We start from the raw sequence: 21,026 nt of genomic DNA, 5'->3' as shown, positions 1-21,026 counted from the left end.
TCCCTAACAGTTGTTCTAGCTCATAACTAATAAGCTCATAACACTCAAATGTCGTTTTGTAGTTGAGCAAACTATAAAGTATTGAGCTCTGTTGGCTTTTATGCAGCTTTAATTCAACAGGGCTCAATATTTTTTAGCTAATTTTTTTGGAACGCTCAAAAAGTTTAAGAAGCATATATTAGTGACGTTCTGGTGGGTGGAGTCTTGTCGCTCCTTCAGGAAAGCTGAGTCAGCCATCTTGAATTTACCTTGATGCGGGGAAGATTTGGCCAGCGTCATTAATTAATTATTTTTTTAATTAAGTTGAAAAATATTGAACATTTTGAGTTTATTACTCCCTAATTATAAGTTGAGGAATATCAACATTTATGAGTTAACATTGAGGTAATTTAAGGCAACTGCAACTATAATTTTTAGTTAAACTTAAAACTTTTAAAAACATCACTAAAAAATTGTGTAATCTGTTACACAACAATTTTTGAGTTCTGTGAACTTATTAGGTTTTACAGTGTGTCCTTGCAAAGAAAGGTGGCTATATTGGTCGCTGATTTGTTTTTGTTTTGTTTTTGAATGTCAGAAATGTATATTTGTGAATGTGGAGATGTTATATTGGTTTCACTGGTAAAAATAAATAATTGAAATGGGTATATATTTGTTTTTTGTTAAGTTGCCTAATAATTATGCACAGTAATAGTCACCTGCACACACAGATATCCCCCTAAAATAGCTAAAACTAAAAACAAACTAAAAACTACTTCCAAAAACATTCAGCTTTGATATTAATGAGTTTTTTGGGTTCATTGAGAACATGGTTGTTGTTCAATAATAAAATTATTTCTCAAAAATACAACTTGCCTAATAATTCTGCACTCCCTGTAGGCTGCTGGGGGATTACCATGATGAGTTTTTCCTTTCCAGTCACCTTTCTCACTCACTATGTGTTAATAGACCTCTCTGTATTGAATTGTACCTGCTATTAATCTTGGGCTCTGTTCCACAGCATGTCTTTTATTCTGTTTTCCTTCTCTCACCCCAAGCGGTCGCAGCAGATGACTGCTCCTCCCTGAGCCTGGTTCTGCTGGAGGTTTCTTCCTGTTAAAAGGGAGTTTTTCCTTCCCACTGTCGCCCAGGTGCTTGCTCATAGGGGGCCATATGATTGTTGGGTTTTTTTCAGTATCTATTATTGTAGGATCTACTGTACAATATGAAGCGCCTATGTTGTGATTTGGCGCTATATAAATAAAATCGAATTAAATTGAATTGGTGCTGATGAGAAAGGCTAATTAGAAATATGGATTATTGTGGCGAGTACTGGAGTAAAGTGTAACTGATAAAGTGGTTGCTGAATGTATGTACAGGGTGGGCCATTTATACGGTACACCGTAATAACATGGGAATGGTTGGTGACATTAAAGTCCTGTTTGTGGCACATTAGTATATGTGAGGGGGCAAACTCCTTAAGATGGGTGGTGACCATGGTGGCCATTTAGAAGTCGGCCATCTTGGATACAACTTTTGTTTTTTCAATAGGAAGAGGGCCATGTGACACATCAAACTTATTGGTAATGTCACAAGAAAAACAACGGTGCGCTTGGTTTCAACGTAAGTTTATTCTTTCATGAGTTATTTACAAGTGTCTCTTTGTTCACAGCCATTGACATGTCGAAGAGGTTAACACATGAGGAGCGGATCGAAATTGTGTTGATATCTGGTGAACGCAGTAACCGGGTCATTGCAGCAGATTTCAATGCAAGACACCCTACGAGACCACCCATCTCCCATGCTACAGTTAGCAAACTGCTTGCTAAGTTTCTATATATATATGACTAGGGATGGGTATCGTTTAGGTTTTATCCGATACCGGTGCCAAATCGGTACTTTTGAAACGGTGCCGGTGCTCAAACGGTGCTTAAACCGGTGCTTAAAGAATGGAGAACACAAAATTGGTCCAAAAACCTCTCATGTTCAGCTGTTTTTTGTAAAAATATAACAATGTTAGCCTTTTCTGCAGCTATGGGGCATATATGGTATCACTCTTGGCTGGAAGCAGTGCTTAAACAATGGAAAAAACACAAACTTTGTCCAAAAACCTCTCATGTTTAACTGTTTTCCACTTTTTCTTTGGTCATTTTAGCCTTTTTAGCCAGGGTGAAGAGAGTATCTGCCATCAAACAAGAAGACAGCCGCATGTAGCTATGATGATGTTTGCTAGTTCACCTTACATGCATTAATTTAATAACGTGGTTAGCCTACTCACGCAGAGAAGAACGGCTGCTGCTGCCATCATCATCCGTCATCATTTCTGCTACACTGGCAGGGCTAGGGGCCAGGACTCTCCTCTTCGTGTTTTTGGGGGATGTTGCATAACAGGCAACCCACCCGCAGTAGATGTGCTCGGTGTGAGGTCTCGCAGCAAGCTATCAAATACGGCGCATTTCTCGGCTTTTAAAAAAAACGCTATGCGTCGCCAGGTGTTTCATCGGATTTCAGGTGTTACCTCCTTTGACAGTATCACAGTATCAGCTTAAAGCACTTGTTGCAGGCTGCTGAGTTTGCATATTTTGCTATGAAGTACAGCCAGAGTTTTAACCGCTTCGCCTTGGACATTTTTAATCTGTAGCTCTGCTCTAAAAGAACGTACGTACCTGGCCCCGCCTACTATCCTCGGAAACGTAAAATGATTGGCTAGAATCTAAAGTGTATCACAGCTCAGGAAAAAAAAGCACCGAAATAAAGCACCGAAATGTGCGCTGCTTTTCGGTCTGGTTACTACCGTTTATGTCAGAACCGGTGCCATCATGGCACCGGACACCGGTACCCATCCCTATATATGACTGACATAAAATGGTGCTTACAAACCAAAAAAATCTAACAGCTGAAAATAATGACAAAAATTAGTTGGAGAAGAGTTCAGAGTCTTTTATAGTATGTTGGCCTCACAGGAGTTATGCTTGAAGACCTGCAGAGTGACAATAAGTTTAACAGCATTTCTAAACCAGGGGTAAAACAAGGCATAGATCAAAGGGTTTAGACAAGAGTTAATGTAAAAAATAATGATAACAGTAGATGCAGATGGATCATTGACCACATTTTCTTCAGCAAGATAATAGCAGTAAAATGGAGAGTAACATGACAGAAACACAACTACAAGAACCCCCAGAGTCCTGGCTGCTTTCAGCTCAGATTTCTTTGCTTGATTGCTTGAATGCTGAAGTGTGACAGATGTAACATGAGAGCGCATGGCACGAGCTTGGGACACAGCCGCCACAAATACTCTCATATAAAGAACTATGATGACAGAAAGTGGAACAATAAAAGATAAAAAAAGGTCAATAATCCCTGCAATATCACTGCTGACAAACATACACTCTCCGTAGCAGGAATTATACCTGCCCGGTTCAATCAGGATATTCTTTATATAAAGACTCCAGTAGAAAATAGCATAAAACCAACATAAGCACACACTGAGTTTGGTTCGTTTCACAGTAATTCTGGTGCGGTAATGCAAGGGGTCACAAATAGCCACATAACGATCAACTGATATTAGAACTATGTTCCCTATTGAAGCACAGATAATGTTGCCGGTCAGATACCAATAAACAGAACACATAAGATCACCAAGTACCCAGCAGGTCGTGCTTCTTAATATTTCTGCTGGCATCAACAGAAGACCCACAAGAAAGTCTGAGACAGCCAGAGAGAGGAGGACGATGTTACTTGGTGTGTGAAGTTTCCTACAAAGAGAAAAAAAAAGTAATTCATCATTTCAAAAGGTCTTCAGTAAAAATTCCATCAGTGAAAAAGTCCTATTAATAAGGCATGATTCAATCGAGGCAAATAAAATATTTCAGTTGTGATTAAAATACACCAAGAACATGCAAAATTGATTCCACTCATCACTAAGCAATTTCAGTTTGAAGTGTCTGAAGTGTAAGATTAGGATGAAAATAAGACTGCTGACAGCTGCACTGAGAATGTTTTGTCAATCATGTTAAAACCATCTTAGTGAAAATGTTTCATTATTAAGACATGAAGAAGCCTATTCAACTTAACAGTGATAACTGAGACAAAGATATTTATTTATCTAACAAAACGAAAGTAAAAATTAAAAACAGAGATGTTTATCAGTTGCATTTCATTATTGTCAATAAAAAAAATCATCTGTGCCTGAAGTGGGAGACTGAAATGATGACGAGAAGGTTTAGAGCAGCAGTGAGCAGAGAGATACAGGAGAACACAATGTTCAGCAGCACGGCTTTCGACCAATGAAGTGTCGGCTTTCTGCAGGAGCTGTTGAGAAATTGTGGAAAACAAAGCGCGGGCACTTTCTGTATCTCCATTAGGCATGTCCAGCTCCTGCTGCTCTGTGATCAGAGCCGTAGGGTGGATTTATCAACCCCCACTCCAATCCCCTCGTCTTCACTCACGTACACACACGCGCACACAAACACACTGTCCCTCCTATTTCTTTGCGCACAATCGGCACTTCCACTTTGTCAGACTCACTATGTCACGCAAAGCGTATTAATGTCTTCTTTATTTGAACTATTAAAACCAGTCCTACAGCTTGTCACTACAGAAGTTGTCATGGTTTAATATCTTCTTAATACACAAGGGTCACAATTATTAATCAGCTTCAAACCATATTCTTTTTTAATAATACTAATCGGAGGTAATTCTCTTTTTTTTTTTTAAAGTGTATTTACCACAGATGCTGATGGTACAGGGCTAGAACAGCAACTTTGTTAACCAACTATTTCTTCATATCCATTTGCTTTAACTTTTCTGGTAAAAATGACTGTATTGGGTCCAATGATGAAATGGGAAAACAAGTCCAACAACATGCAATCAGTCTGCTATTAGTTTTTTGACAAGACAAGGTTTCATTGGCACTTTCATGCAGTCTGTTTGCTATGATACTGTACTTATTTCTGATAAATCTTAAATCTTTTGACGTTTGCATCAGATGTGTAGTGCTCGAAAGAGCCAGGGGCTGAAGCAACACCAGCATGAAAACCATACATTGGGAGGAACTCTCTCACCCACGGACTAGGGCGGAATAAATGGAACAAATTTGTAATTTATAAAGTTTGTTAGTTAGTTCTAGTTAGTTCATTATATTAAGCTGATCTAATGTAGTGTTAGTCTATATTACAAATACCAGTTAATTGGGTATTATGGCACGTGTGGTTGGCAGTGTCATTGCCAGTGTTTCTGCAGGTGTCTGTATTTGTGGTCTTTTTCTGTGTGACCTGTATCGCTGATTTTTGATGAGATTGCAACTTCCTTTGTTTTTGACTGACACACTGTTTCAAGTCCACACTTTTAGCGCAAGCTGAAACAGAGACACGATGATGGTCCTTTTTCCTCAATCGGTCATGTGATTTGGATGCACTTGGTGAGCTGGTCAAGAACTGTTCGAGACTGAACATTAAGTAATATGTAATATGGCTCTATTAGTTAAATAGAGCCATATTACTCATCGAGGGTGGTTAATATAGGAGGGACTCAGCATAAGTGAGCAATTCACACTCCCCAGAGCTTTTCCATGCCATCACAATAAGCTGTGGGTGTCACGGCTGGCGGGGTGAGCCGTGTGGTGTTGGAGGAAAGGAGGACCCAAAATGCAGGCAGCCGACTGATGATATGAGTGAGGGTTTATTTACAGGTGACAGTGGCAGAACAGACAATGAAGCATGAGAAAACAACTGAAGAAACCTAAATTGGCAGAACTAAATGACAAACCTGAGAGCATACAAAAGGGGTGTGGGGCAGAGACAGGAACGGAACACCATAGAACGCAGACGAGCCGACAATGAACACAGACCGACACCCACTAAATATACACATACAAGGTAATCGGATAATCACACACAGGAGGGAAGAACAGCTGAACCCAATACACATGAGGACCGGAGGAGACAAGCTGAACACAATGACAACAGACAGACTTTCAGAACAAAACAGGAAATCTAGAACCCGAACCGGACACAAGGGGGGAGGGCACCGAAGAACTAGAACAGAGGAAAATGATCACAAAACACAAAACGCTGGGTCAACGACCCAGGACCATGACAGTACCCCCCCTCCAAGGGCTGGCTCCAGACAGCCCAAAACAAAAACAAACGACCAACCCAGGGCGGGCGGCGGGGGCCCAGGACGGAGGGACCAACACCGAACAAAAACAAGCTCCAGCGAACCAAGTGAATTGTCCAAAACACAAACACACATGCTGGAGTTCAATAACAAAACACAGTTCAGGAGGCCGGCCCGGAGGCTGACAACTCAGAAGTCCAGGACGATTCATCGTCTGAGGCCGGCCGCGTTGGCGACACAGATCCAAAAGCAGACTGCACGGAAGGCAGCGGTGGCGAAGTGGAAACAGTTCAGGGGGCCGACCGTGCACACAACAGCGGCGGCGACGGGGAAACCGTTCAGGCGGCCGACCGTGCGGACAGCAATGGCGGCGACAAGGAAACAGTTCAGGCGGCCGACCGTGCGGACAGCAACGGCGGCAGTGACACAAGTCTGGAGGCCGGCCACGCGGAAGGCAGCGGCGGCGTCTGGGAGGTCGTCCATATCGACGATGACGCCCAACTAGCGGCCTGGCAGATGACCGCCGATGTCGAGGCGGCGGTTCGGGACCCAAAGGCTGCGTGGCCCCTGCAGAAGCAGAGGCCGGACCAGGCGAGGCAGAAGCAGAGGCCGGACAAGGCGAGGCAGAAGCAGAGGCCGGACCAGGCGACGCTGAGGATGCTGAAGCCGGACCGGGCGACGCTGAGGATGCAGATGCCGGACCAGGCGAGGCAGAACCAGAGGCCGGACCAGGCGAGGCAGAAGCAGAGGCCGGACCAGGCGACGCTGAGGATGCAGATGCCGGACCAGGCGAGGCAGAAGCAGAGGCCGGACCAGGCGAGGCAGAAGCAGAGGTTGGACCAGGCGACGCTGAGGATGCTGAAGCCGGACCAGGCGACGCTGAGGATGCTGAAGCCGGACCAGGCGACGCTGAGGATGCAGATGCCGGACCAGGCGAAGATGAAGCTGAAGCCGGGTTCAGGCGGCTGAACGGGCCCCTCGGACCCTCCAGCGGAGACAGGAAAGTGCTGGCCGGGCTCTCCAGAACCCCCAGCGGAAATAGTCACTGAACCAGCGGGCACAGGGGCCCCTGGCACACGCAGGGCTGAACCAGCAGGCACACAGGCCTCTGGCAGGAACGGATCAGAGCCAGTAGGCGCACGGGCCTCTGGCAGGGACGGATCAGAGCCAGCAGGCGCACGGGCCTCTGGCAAACACAAAGCAGCCTGCAGCTGCACAGAGCATTGACTCAGCTCAGGCAGCGACAGCCGGGTGCAGTCCTCAGCTGGCTTCTTAACCTCCAGGGGTCCAGAGTCACACTCACAGTCTCTGAACTGGCCAGCTTTTGAGGACTGATTACAATATTGGGTGGTTTGTCTCTCTGCTTGGAATGAACAGTTGAAAAATACACTGAACAAAAATATAAACGCAACACTTTTGTTTTTGCTCCCATTCCCCATGGGATGGACGTAGAGACCTAAAATTCATTCCAGATACACAATATAACCATCCCTCCCAAACAGTGGTCACAAATCAGTCCAAATGTGTGGTAGTGGGCACATCTGCTATATTGAGATAATCCATCCCACCTCACAGGTGTGCCACATCAGGATGCTGATCTGACATCATGAGTAGTGCACAGGTGTACCTCAGACTGCCCACAACAAAAGGCCACCCTGGAATGTGCAGTTTTGTCTCACAGCAAAATGCCACAGATGCCACAAGCAATGAGGGAGCGTGCAATTGGCATGCTGACAGCAGGAATGTCAACCAGATCTGTCGCCCGCGCATTGAATGTTCATTTCTCAACCATAAGCCGTCTCCACAGGCGTTTCAGAGAATATGGCAGCACATCCAACCGGCCTCACAACCGCAGACCTCGTGTAACCACACCAGCCCAGGACCTCCACATCCAGCAGGTTCACCTCCAAGATCGTCTGAGACCAGCCACCCAGACAGCTGCTGGAACAATTGGTTTGCACAACCAAACAATTTCTGCACAAACTGTCAGAAACCGTCTCAGGGACGCTCAACTGCATGCCCGTCGTCCTCATCGGGGTCTTGACCTGACTCCAGCTCGTCGCCGTAACAGACTTGTGTGGGCAAATGCTCACATTCGATGGCGTCTGGCACGTTGGAGAGGTGTGCGCTTCACGGATGAATCATGGTTCACATTGTTCAGGGCAGATGGCAGCTGAGAATGTCTCAGTTCTTGCATGGCCAGCATACTCACCGGACATGTCACCCTTTGAGCATGTTCGGGATGTGCTTGACCGGCATATACGACAGCGTGTACCAGTTCCCACGAATATCCAACAACCTCGCACAGCCATTGAAGTGGAGTGGACCAACATTCCACAGGCCACAATTGACAATCTGATAGACTCCATGCGACGATGTGTTGCACTGCATGAGGCAAATGGTGGTCACACCAGATACTGACCGCTTCTGGGTCCCCAGACCCCCAATAGCGCAAAAAACTGCACATTCCAGGGTGGCCTTTTGTTGTGGGCAGTCTGAGGTACACCTGTGCACTACTCATGATGTCAGATCAGCATCCTGATGTGGCACACCTGTGAGGTGGGATGGATTATCTCAATATAGCAGATGTGCCTACTACTACACATTTGGACTGATTTGTGACCACTGTTTGGGAGGGATGGTTATATTGTGTATCTGGAATGGATTTTAGGTCTCTACGTCCATCCCATGGGGAATGGGAGCAAAAACAAAAGTGTTGCGTTTATATTTTTGTTCAGTGTAGTTCTTTTCGGGTTGGATTGACTCAACTTGTTGTACAGGAGGAGTTGGTGAAGACGATGGCTGAGCTGATAATAAGGCTGATGAGTCTCCTACCAACTGAGCTATTGACTGGGCTATGGACTGTAACATGGTGTCTAATAAGTCTGACTGTGACTGTAACTGGGCTATGGGTAGTGAGGCTGAATGAGATGGAGGTGACGGCTGGGCAGTTAACTGAGCTTCTGGCTGGGAAGCTAACTGGGGTAAAGACAGCTGAGCAGGAGAATGAACAGCCAACAAACAGTTCTCCTTGTCATCTGCTGCACAAAACAAGGCCCCTGAATAAACTGTCCCACAGTCCAAAAAAGGGTCCTTCTCACTCACCACAGCCGGCAGTTCTGAAGTCCTAATATCCGGCTGTGGGGTGACGCGCTGACGGCGTGATCGTCACTTCCTCCCTGCCGACTGCTCCGGCGGGCCGGGCAAAACCTTCACCGCCGGGCTGGGTTGGGAAGCGGTAGCGGCTGGAGGTGAAGCTTGTTAAGAATGAAGTCTTGTGCGAGCGGGTGAAGAGAGTCCAGTAGCCAGGAGTGAGAAGAAATTAGCTACTGTAGCCTGGCTTCTACAGCGCGGTGAAACTCCTCTCCCTCTCCACGTTCGAGCCACAGGTTGACCAACCTTGAAACGGAGTCGATTACTTCCTCCCGAAACTCCTGGGAAGGTGCGGATGCTGCTGGGTCCATGTTTGGTCGGCTTGTACTGTCACGGCTGGCGGGGTGAGCCGTGTGGTGTTGGAGGAAAGGAGGACCCAAAATGCAGGCAGCCGACTGATGATATGAGTGAGGGTTTATTTACAGGTGACAGTGGCAGAACAGACAACGAAGCATGAGAAAACAACTGAAGAAACCTAAACTGGCAGAACTAAATGACAAACCTGAGAGCATACAAAAGGGGTGTGGGGCAGAGACAGGAACGGAACACCATAGAACGCAGACGAGCCGACAATGAACACAGACCGACACCCACTAAATATACACACACAAGGTAATCGGGTAATCACACACAGGAGGGAAGAACAGCTGAACCCAATACACATGAGGACCGGAGGAGACAAGCTGAACACAATGACAACAGACACAGACTTTCAGAACAAAACAGGAAATCTAGAACCTGAACCGGACACAAGGGGGGAGGGCACCGAAGAACTAGAACAGAGGAAAATGATCACAAAACACAAAACGCTGGGTCAACGACCCAGGACCATGACAGTGGGTTGATGATGATGAGGTCTTTTGATTACTTACATACTAGTGTAACAAGATGGTTATGGCAGAACCCCCCACAGGACTCCATACACTCAGTTTAACTCTACCTAGTCAGGTAGACTTTCCTAGAGTAATATTGAGACAAATTAAGGGAGATGTGTTTAATCGATAATAGGCAGCATGACCTGGCACTTCCGCTGAAACCTCCACACCTCCCCTGCAGCTCAGCCATAAATCACACTGTGCCACACACACACACACACCCACTGATCACCTTGAACTTGAACAATTGCAGAGCTGGATACCAATGCAATTAAGGCAGTGACAGAGACATCAGTATCCACCAGCCTATGGACACAAACACCCATATGCATACACACTCAAACACACTGTCCCTTCTAACTAATAGGAGGTAACAATACTAATAGGAGGTAACTCTCTCTCTATCTTGAACTTGAATGTTGGTCACCCCCTGGATCGCCAAGCACTCTTTCGCTCAGACAACTTCTTGCTGTACACAGTTGATGTCACGGTTCGGCATGGCAAACCGTGGGGGGTGTGGAGAAGGAGGACCCAGGCGCGGTGCTCTATGTACAAGCAGTGCGTTTATTTACAGTGATGGAACTGATACACAACAATAATACATCCCCGTGTGCTCCCGACTTCCACTCCGTGTCTTCTCCCAGTGTTTGTGCCCATGTGCCTGCTCCCTAGTGCCAGTGCACTCTGTGTCTGCTGCCCTCTCATCCAGCAATCCTTCCTGGGAAAATAGAGGCAGTAGTTAGTACCCTCAGTTCACTTGGTAAGCTCACACTCACAAACAGACCAGCTCGGGTGTGGCCAGTCCGCCAGCAAGGCCACACCCACCAGGCCTGAAGGCGCCCGCAGAAACACATACACACACACACATACAAGCAGGGATAACGAGGGACAGCAATACAAAATATATATTATAATATTAGTCCATAACTGATCAGGGATCCTGGGTCGCTCAGACCCAGGACCCTGACAGTTGATCCTTTTGCTGACAAAACAGGTAGGTAAGGGGGCTGGTCAGTAAATAAAGTGATAGCAGCTGACCAGCCCCCCAAAACCGCCTCACCTCTGTTTTTGGTTTTGGGGGTCTGGCAGGATTCGATTGCCGCTGTCTTTCCTGTTTGAGGGTGCACCTGCCCATCCCCAAGTGGTACACCAAATACTGTACCTCCGTATGTCCAAAGCACACTTTTTGGGGGCAGCCAAGAGCCCCGCTTGCCTCAGAGACTCCTGCATCATGGCCATCATCTGTACATGCGCCGACCAGGTGTCATTGTCTTTGATAATGTCATACAAGTAGGCAGCAGCACATGCATGTGCGGTTGCAGCACCCTGTACATGAGAAAGTGGAAAGTGGCCTGGCTCTGAACAAGCAGAGCTGAAAATGAATTGGCAAAAGCCATACAAGATGTAGAAGGTCATTTTTTCCTTAGACTCTGGAGACTAGTTAATTTGCCAGTATCCCTTGGTCAAATCTAGTGTTGTGAAAAAAGAGCAGTGCCCAATCAGTCCCGGAGCTCGTCAATTCAGGGCATAGGATAAGCATTAAACTGTGTGTAGGCCGCACAGAACCATATAGTCCCATTCGTAGGATATTCGTAAATTTCACCATGAATACATTTTAACTCCACAATTCTCCGGGCTGAACCAGGGTCTGAGCTCCTTCACCATCCCTCACCAAGTCTCGATGCACATACGAGAAAAAAAAAAACTGCCTGCAAACTCAGCAACTGGATAGTCATATGGAAAAAGAAGTTTTCATGAGTGTAAATAATCCTTTGAGATCTTATTTCAAAGGTTGCAATAGCTTAGTCAGAACATAAATTAATTTGTTGTACAAACTTAAAGTCACATTACCAAATCATCTTTACTCATGTTTTAGATAAAGCATATCATCTTCCATGAATTTATCCATTTGTAATTTTTATAACAACTCATTCAACTTTTCATAAACTATAGTCTTAAGTTTCATCATACTGGTGTTCCATGGTCAGTATGGGCAGATAATTATGAATAATTTATGGCAGTTGACAATAATTTTGTGACTGATTCAGGTATTTACATTTAATGGAAAAAGGTCAAAGCATGTCCTGTGACTGTTGGTGTGACGCTGTAAAATCTATTTTTATCATTTGATATAAGTCTTTACACATTACATTATATGTGATTATATATTGTGTTTAAATGCCATTGTACATCTAAGGTCTATTTTTGCAAACCATGGTATTTTGGAAGTCATTTGGAAGATAATGGCCCTCAGTTTTCATGACATCTCTTTGGCATTTTTGCAGTTACATATGGGTCATGGATCATATAGATTGAAGCATCTCACCAGCAGTCCAAGGTTTCCAAAGAGTATTGGTACTGGCTGTTCAAACTGTTAAAAAAGCCAGGGATTCCTATCTGGCTCTTCTTGACTATAGATCTATCCCCCTTCAGAGTGGTTACAGAACAGCTCAGCTCAGCTTTGCACCACAGTGCTAATACTTCCTTCTCTTCTGGATCCTACCTGGCCCGACATCATTATGTTCACTAAGGTAGAAAAGTTGAAGAGGATGTTAGATGCTAAGGAGTACAACAGGCATCACACTGGCATAGATGGTCTTCCTGTCGAATTTTACAGATCTTTTTGGTCGGTGATGGATGAGGATTTGCTGGAGGTTATCACGAATAGTCTGCATAGAGGCTTTCTGCCTCTGAGCTTTAGAAGAGTGGTCATTACTCTGCTACCAAAGAAGGGAGCTCTATGCAATTTGAAAAACTGGCGACCAGTCTCTTTTCTGTGTTCAGACTGTGAGATTCTTTCCAAAGCCTTGGGGACTAAACTTTGGGATATGATGGCTTCTGTCATTCATGGAGACCAAACAAGCAGACTAATAAGTGATAATATCACTTTAATTCAAGATATTTTGAAAATCTCTAGCTCTTTGGACATAGATATTGGTCTCATTTTTATAGACCAACAAAAAACTTTTGACCGGGTTAAACACCAATATTTGTGGTAAACTTTGAGTGCTTTTTGCTTTCAGCCCAGGTTTTAAAGCAATGATTCAGGTTCTGTACCATGACATTATGAGTGTACTGAAAATTAATGGAGTCTGTTAAGGGTTCAATATTGAGGAGGAGAGTAAAAACGACCAAGCTCTTCTGGACCATGGTTGTTTTTACTCTCCTCCTCAATATTCTTAAGTGGTCCATTCAATTTTCTAATGGGGATGAGGCATGGATATTCTTTGTCAGTGTGATGGCTGCAGTTTCAGCCACACAGTGGCAATATCAGTGTAGAGGCTTATACATAACACTGGATTCACATTTGTCTGTCTTTAAATATAGGAATTAATTTAAAGGACAGTGAATAACTGGTTTTGGTTTAGAATTAGTTTGTTATGTTAGTTTCAGTTAGGCTTTGTGTGTTTTTACCCCTTTTTGTGTTTTTGTGGGCTAATCAGCCACTATTTAAGTTTCCCCTTCATCTTGTTTAGTTAGGTCAGTGTCAGAGTTTTACCCCTGATACTGCTGGATAAAACAGAAACTCACTCAGGAACAAGGTCACACAGAGCTCAAGTTTTCACTCGCGAGGGGGAAGCAGCTGTCTCCAACCCACTTCAACTTGCTTTCCCCCTGCAGGTGGTTTTTATTGGTTATACACATGAATATTCATAAAGCTTGTTGCTGTATTACCTATGAGAAATTACTATAACTAGATACAAAGTGTGATTGTGCTGTGCAAGCGTGATTATACATTGTGTGTGGTTATATGATGGGAGTGCAGCTCTCCCAGATTGTTGTTGGTAGAATCTGTTCTTCTCAAGGCTGCTTGTTCCCCTTATCAAAGTCATGTACGTAGTCATATGCTTAGGTTACCGAGATAGCAAACAGAAGCATTCTAGCTTTCTAAATGGCAACCTACAATACATACATTAAACCTAACAGTCAGCTTGTTTGAGTTATCAGTATTGTTTTTTTGTCAACCTTGAGTAGAGTTCTGTTACTTTGACCTCTTTTATGGGCTCAAGATTTAGATTTTTTTGGTCTTTGGTCAGTGGGTTTTGGTCAGTGGTTGTTGATCAGTGGTCATGAGAATTTGCATAATTATGATGAAGGAACTGACCTCCCAGCCCATTGTCCCTTCAGTGGGCTGGTTTCAGTCATTATGCAAATGTACTCTTAATAAGATTGGGGAAACCTGCAGTCAGCTGAAGAAGTCACTTGGGTGAGTGAGGAAACGTTTCTCTCACAAAACGCTACGTCCAGATGAACAGAATCAACTTTTGGAGATTTACTTTTCTGGATGATTGAGAATGCATCAAGACTTTATTCAAGTAATTAAATCGAATGTTTTCTTCTTGTTTATGGAATAATAAATCACCTCACACAGGAAAAGAATTTATGGAAAGACCAACACATACAGTGGGGCAAAAAAGTATTTAGTCAGCCACCGATTGTGCAAGTTCCCCCACCTAAAATGATGACAGAGGTCAGTAATTTGCACCAGAGGTACACTTCAACTGTGAGAGGCAGAATGTGAAAAAAAATCCATGAATCCACATGGTAGGATTTGTAAAGAATTTATTCGTAAATCAGGGTGGAAAATAAGTATTTGGTCACCTCAAACAAGGAAAATCTCTGGCTCTCACAGACCTGTAACGTCTTCTGTAAGAAGCTTTTCTGTCCCCCACTCGTTACCTGTATGAATGGCACCTGTTTGAACTCATCATCTGTATAAAAGACACCTGTCCACAGCCTCAAACAGTCAGACTCCAAACGTCGCCATGGCCAAGACCAAAGAGCTTTCGAAGGACACCAGGAAAAGTATTGTAGACCTGCACCAGACTGGGAAGAGTGAATCTACAATAGGCAAGCAGCTTGGTGTGAAAAAATCAACTGTGGGAGCAATCATCAGAAAATGGAAGACATACAAGACCACTGATAATCTCCCTCGATCTGGGGCTCCACGCAAGATCTCATCCCGTGGGGTCAAAATGATCATGAGAACGGTGAGAAAAGATCCCAGAACCACACGGGGGGACCTGGTGAATGACCTGCAGAGAGCTGGGACCAAAGTAACAAAGGTCACCATCAGTAACACACTACAACGGCAGGGAATCAAATCCCGCAGTGCCAGACGTGTTCCGCTGCTGAAGCCAGTGCATGTCCAGGCCCGTCTGAAGTTTGCCACAGAGCACATGGATGATACAGCAGAGGATTGGGAGAATGTCATGTGGTCAGATGAAACCAAAGTAGAACTTTTTGGTATAAACTCAACTCGTCGTGTTTGGAGGAAGAAGAATACTGAGTTGCATCCCAAGAACACCATACCTACTGTGAAGCATGGGGGTGGAAACATCATGCTATGGGGCTGTTTTTCTGCCAAGGGGACAGGACGACTGATCCGTGTTAAGGACAGAATGAATGGGGCCATGTATCGTGAGATTTTGAGCCAAAACCTCCTTCCATCAGTGAGAACTTTGAAGATGAAACGAGGCTGGGTCTTCCAACATGACAATGATCCAAAACACACCGCCCGGGCAACAAAGGAGTGGCTCCGTAAGAAGCATTTGAAAGTCCTGGAGTGGCCTAGCCAGTCTCCAGACCTCAACCCCATAGAAAATCTGTGGCGGGAGTTGAAAGTCCGTGTTGCTCGGCGACAGCCCCAAAATCACTGCTCTCGAGAAGATCTGCATGGAGGAATGGGCCAAAATACCAGCTACTGTGTGTGCAAACCTGGTAAAGACCTATAGTAAACGTTTGACCTCTGTTATTGCCAACAAAGGTTATGTTACAAAGTATTGAGTTGTATTTTTGTTATTGACCAAATACTTATTTTCCACCCTGATTCACGAATAAATTCTTTACAAATCCTACCATGTGGATTCATGGATTTTTTTTTTCACATTCTGTCTCTCACAGTTGAAGTGTACCTCTAGTGAAAATTACTGACCTCTGTCATCATTTTAGGTGGGGGAACTTGCACAATCGGTGGCTGACTAAATACTTTTTTGCCCCACTGTAGGTGGGCTTTCACTGCCAAACTTGCACACGTATTATTGGGCGGCAAATCTTAATGCCATCCCTTTATGGCTAAAGGACTGGAATGATAAACTATCAAAACTTGGTACGACAGGGGCATTCACAGCATTGAAGATTTGTATATTATTGATACTGTCACAGCCTGGGGGATCAGCAGGGCGCTCATCAGCTGTTTCTCTCTCTCTCTCTCTCTCTCTCTCGCCTCCTCTCTTTCTCTCTCTTCCTGTATCTCGCCGGGGTTCACGCCCTCGGCCCACGCCCTCGGCCCACGCCCCTTGGAGGAGGAAGCACCTGAGGCTTATTAACGCAACCAGCATTTAAGCCAGACGATGACTGCTGTTCTTCACTTGATCATTGTGTTTGACTCGCGTTAGTGTCATCAAGTTGCCAGCTAAGTTTTCCCTTCGTGTTTCTGAGCATTGAACTACCGAACATTTCCCTGTGTACAGACTCCCAGGACTGTTTTCCCGTTTCCCGTGTGGTGAGTGTCGGAGAAAGAGAGCCTGATCATGTGTGTGGATTGTTGCAAGAAGAGCGAAAGTCTGTTTCCCTGGATTTCCCTGGAGCCCCATCACCCCACTTTTGTACATAGCACTATTTCTGCAGATTTGTGTATACGCTCGGTGAACTGTGTAAATAAATTGCTTGTGAAGCTTCCTAATTCAGAGTCCTGCATGTGAGTCCTCATGGCAAACAGTAACAGATACGTTTGCTAGCTTTGAACAACTATCTGGAAAATTTGATCTGAATAATAATAATTTTTTGCTATACTTGCAAATTAGAGATTTTATATGTAAAAAGGGTTCTAACTTTGCTACATTACCCGCTCCTCCCTGTTTGGATTCCATACTAAGGGTCAATGAGATGAAAAAAGGCAGAATATCATTTATTTACTCAAATATCATGAATAGGTGTAACCTGTCTATTACACACATTCGAGAACAGTGGGAGAATGATTTTTTTAACACTACAAATAAAGTGTTAAAAAAAAATGAGGGGCAGATTACAGCGAATGGGTGAATTGGGCCCCTGCAGCAGCCCCAACTGGATAATATGGTGCTTATAAAACACCAAGATGATGACACTATATAATAACAAGAGAAAACATGAACCACTGAAGTTAAGAATATTTTATTACTTTGAGCCAAAATCTGAATATACTGAAAAAGAGTGGGAGTGAGATTTAGTAGGAAACATTTAACACATCCAAATTCATAATTTTTACTTAAGAAGTCATCATAAGTGCAAAAGTTAATTTTACTTATAATTTACTGGTAAGGACATACTGCAGTCACAGTTCATATCTTTTTTCATTTTTACATCTGTACTAATCATTACTGACATCATCTATCACTAAATATACCCATAATTCAAAGTCAGTTTCAGTAATACAGTAAAAATGCATTCTTTTCCTTATGCTTATCCAAATCAGGGTCCAGATAGGTGGCCAGTCTATTTATGGCCAACACATAGAGACAGGCAACCATTCACCAGCTAACTTCCATTTTTAATTTCATGCATGGAGTAGCTGCAGAAACCAGAAATTAAACACAGAAAGACCCCGGGGTTTTCTTGCTGTGGGGTGACAGCGCAAAACATTGCACAACTGATTTTATATCTTAGTAGAGCAAGTTTCATACTCTTTTTATAGTATGTTGGCCTCACTCATGTTATACTTGAAAATCTGCAGAGTGATGATAAGCTTAACAGCATTTCTAAACCAGGGGTAAAAGAAGGCATAGATCAAAGGATTTAGACACGAGTTAAAGTAAAATATAATGACCACAAAAGATGCAGCTGGATCATTGATTGCATTTTCATCAACAAGAGAAAAGTAGTAGAGTGGACAGAAGCATGCCAGAAACACAACTACAAGAATTCCAAGAGTCCTGGCTGCTTTCAGCTCAGATTTGTTTGTTTGATTCAGTGAGCGCTGCAGTGTGACAGATGTCACATGAGAGCGCATGGCACGAGCCTGAGACACAGCTGCCACAAATACTCTGATATACAGAACTACAATGACAGAAACCGGAACAATAAAGGAAAAAACAAGGTCAACAACAACAGCAATATCATTGATGACAAATGCACACTCTCCGTAGCAGGAATTATCCCTGCCTGGTTCAATTAGGATATCCTTTGTATAAAGACTGACGTAGAAAAAAGCATAAAACCAACACAGACAAACACTGAGTTTGACTTTCGCCAAAGTAATTCTGCTGGGATAATGCAGAGGGTCACAAATAGCCACATAGCGGTCAACTGATATTAGGACAATGTTCCCTATTGAAGCACAGACAATGTTGCTGGTTAAATACCAATAAAGAGAACAAATTATATCACCAAGTACCCAGCAGCCTGTGTTTCTAAGGATTCCTAATGGCATCAACAGGAGACCGACAAGAAAGTCTGAGACAGCCAGAGAAAGGAGGAGGATATTACTGGGTGTGTGAAGCTTCCTGCAGAGACACAAAAGAATTTAATGCACATTATTAATGTCAAACTGTCTTCATTGAAAATGCTGCATTAGTAAGGCTTGATTCAGTCTAGGCAAACAGGACATTACAATCATGGTTAAAATACATCAAGCAAAATTCACTTAAGTGATATAATGTACATTAAAGTTGTCATATATTTAAAATTAATCTCTGCCTGAAGTAAGAGACTGAGATGATGACGAGAAGGTTTAGAGCAGCGGTGAGCAGAGAGATGCAGGACAGCACAGTGTTCAGGAGCACATCTTTGGACCAGTGAAGTGTTGGCTTCCTGCAGGAGCTGTTGAGGAGTTGTGGAAAACACAACTTGTTTTCTTTCTGCATCTCCATCATCAGACAGCCGCAGCTCTCTGATCAGAACTTTTTCTTATAAAGCTGATTAATCTCCACCTTCTCACCAAGCTCTTTCAGTTTTCAAGATGAGGAGCCTCCTCTTTCTCTCAACCAAACCTGTTAACGCAACACAACTTTTTTTTATACTCACTGTCTCCGACACCCATCGCCACAGCCGGGTCCCGAGACTTCTGAGTTGCTGTGGTGAGTGGAAAAGACACTCTGTCTGTTTCGCCAGACCTTGTGACTGTTTATACCGGGGCTGTGTTTTTTGAGTCAGCTGCCCAGCCGTCACCTCCATCGCATTCAGCCTCACAATCCATAGCCCAGTCAATAGCTCAGTTGGTAGACGACTCATCAGCCTTATCATCAGCTCAGCCACCTATTCAGCCATCATCTTCACCAACTCCTCCGGTACAGCAAGCAATGACAGTTCAGCCCATAAAGGACAGGTCAACAACTTCCTATTCTATTTTATTTTTCTATATATTACTTTGGTTGTAACTATCTTTCTCTATAAAATTTAATTGACTTCTACGGTGGCCTGCTTTTGTTAATAGTAACATGAGTAACGTCCAACATTTTCTCCCCTTTAGCATTTGGCATCTTCCCAACTATATAATTGTTAGGGGTTCCGAAAGAGACTCAGGCGCAGGCCAGGGTTTTCCTTTAAGCGAAGGACAGTGCGTTTATTTACAGTGAACACATACACCAAGTGGCTATATACAACGTGCAGGGGAAACGGGTCCGGGTCGCCAGGCTCCGTGGGAAACAGGGTTGGGAGAAGGGTGTTCCACACTTTCTGTACAAAAAGTTCCCCCTTCAATCACTCCTCTCCGCATCGGGTTCCAAAAACGATCTACACAAAAAACGTCGGGTTAGCAGGATAATAATAAGAAATTCTCAAGGTGAAGGTTAGCCGAAACACAAGTCTAACTGACACTGATAGCTCAACGATCCAGCGAAGACTAGTGCAGACTCGCCATCTAAGTAGTGCAGTAATCAGCTGGGATCAGCGGCCGGTGTGGTGATGAGCAGGTGTGTGGGCCAGCAGCGGGAGCCCGCAGTGAGCATCGCCGTGGCGAGAGAGAGAGAGAGAGTGAGAGAGAGAGGGCGAGAGAGCAAACAAACCACAAACATATTGCCCAATAGAGGATTGACCAGCGGGGCACAGGGACCATGACAGTACCCCCCCCTCAACGGGAGCCCCCCGGCGACCCACCAGGCTTACCAGGATGAGACAGATGGAAGGCCCGCAGCATACGCTTGTCCAGGACAGCGGCCCGCGGAACCCAGGACCGCTCCTCAACGCCATAGCCCTCCCAGTCCACAAGGTACTGGAAGCCACGCCCGCGGCGGCGAGAGTCCATAATCCGCGTGATGGAATAGGCGGGCAAGCCGTCCACAAGCCGGGCGGGCGGAGGGGGCCCGGAAGGAGGGCACAGAGGGCTATTCCGGACAGGTTTGATTTGGGAGACGTGGAACACATTGTGAATCCTCATGTTGCGCAGCAGCCGGAGTTTCACAGAGACGGGGTTGATCAGCGCCGAAACCTCAAAAGGACCAATGAAGTTTGGGTTGAGCTTCTTGGACTCAGTCCTGAGAGGAACAAAGCGCGTGGACAGCCATACCTTTTGTCCCACGCTGTATGCTGGAGCTGGTGTGCGGCGGCGATCTGCGGTCTGTTTGGTTCGGTCCTTTGTGCGCAGCAACGCCGTCCGTGCGGCCCGCCAAGCTCATCGGCACCTACGTAGATGGGCCTGGACAGATGGTACAGAATACTCACCCTCGACAGAGGGGAAGAGAGGTGGCTGGAAACCCAGTGAGACCTCGAAGGGAGACAGACCAGTGGCGGAGGAAGTCAGACTGTTATGGGCGTACTCAATCCAGGGTAGTTCATCACTCCAGATGGACTGGTTGGAGGACGCTGTGCACCGCAACATTGCCTCGAGCTCTTGGTTAGCTCGCTCACACTGACCGTTGCTTTGGGGATGGTAACCGGAGGTCAGACTGACCTTTGCTCCTAATGAGGAGCAGAATTCCTTCCAGA

At 44.8% G+C, this 21,026-nt stretch overlaps 2 protein-coding genes across 2 annotated transcripts; both read right to left on the bottom strand.

The window, feature by feature from the left end:
- Positions 1-2,920: 2,920 nt before the first annotated feature.
- On the bottom strand, positions 2,921-4,340 carry LOC113008540 (trace amine-associated receptor 13c-like). The gene is made up of 2 exons (XM_026146012.2): positions 4,168-4,340; positions 2,921-3,734 (listed from the first exon to the last, which is right to left on the bottom strand). Exons 1-2 carry the CDS (start codon positions 4,338-4,340, stop codon positions 2,921-2,923), a joined length of 987 nt encoding a protein of 328 aa, XP_026001797.2.
- A 12,930-nt stretch (positions 4,341-17,270) lies between these two features.
- LOC113007299 (trace amine-associated receptor 1-like) lies at positions 17,271-20,478 on the bottom strand. The gene is made up of 3 exons (XM_080291083.1): positions 20,208-20,478; positions 19,042-19,093; positions 17,271-18,607 (listed from the first exon to the last, which is right to left on the bottom strand). Exons 1-3 carry the CDS (start codon positions 20,476-20,478, stop codon positions 17,794-17,796), a joined length of 1,137 nt encoding a protein of 378 aa, XP_080147209.1. The 3' UTR covers positions 17,271-17,793.
- Between the last annotated feature and the right edge of the window lie 548 nt (positions 20,479-21,026).

This window comes from Astatotilapia calliptera, chromosome 16 (genome assembly GCF_964374335.1).
Source record: "Astatotilapia calliptera chromosome 16, fAstCal68.1, whole genome shotgun sequence".
In the NCBI taxonomy this organism is placed as follows: domain Eukaryota; kingdom Metazoa; phylum Chordata; class Actinopteri; order Cichliformes; family Cichlidae; genus Astatotilapia; species Astatotilapia calliptera.
The sequence above is the reverse complement of the archived record's forward strand: the minus strand, read 5'-3'. Positions and strand labels throughout refer to the sequence as shown.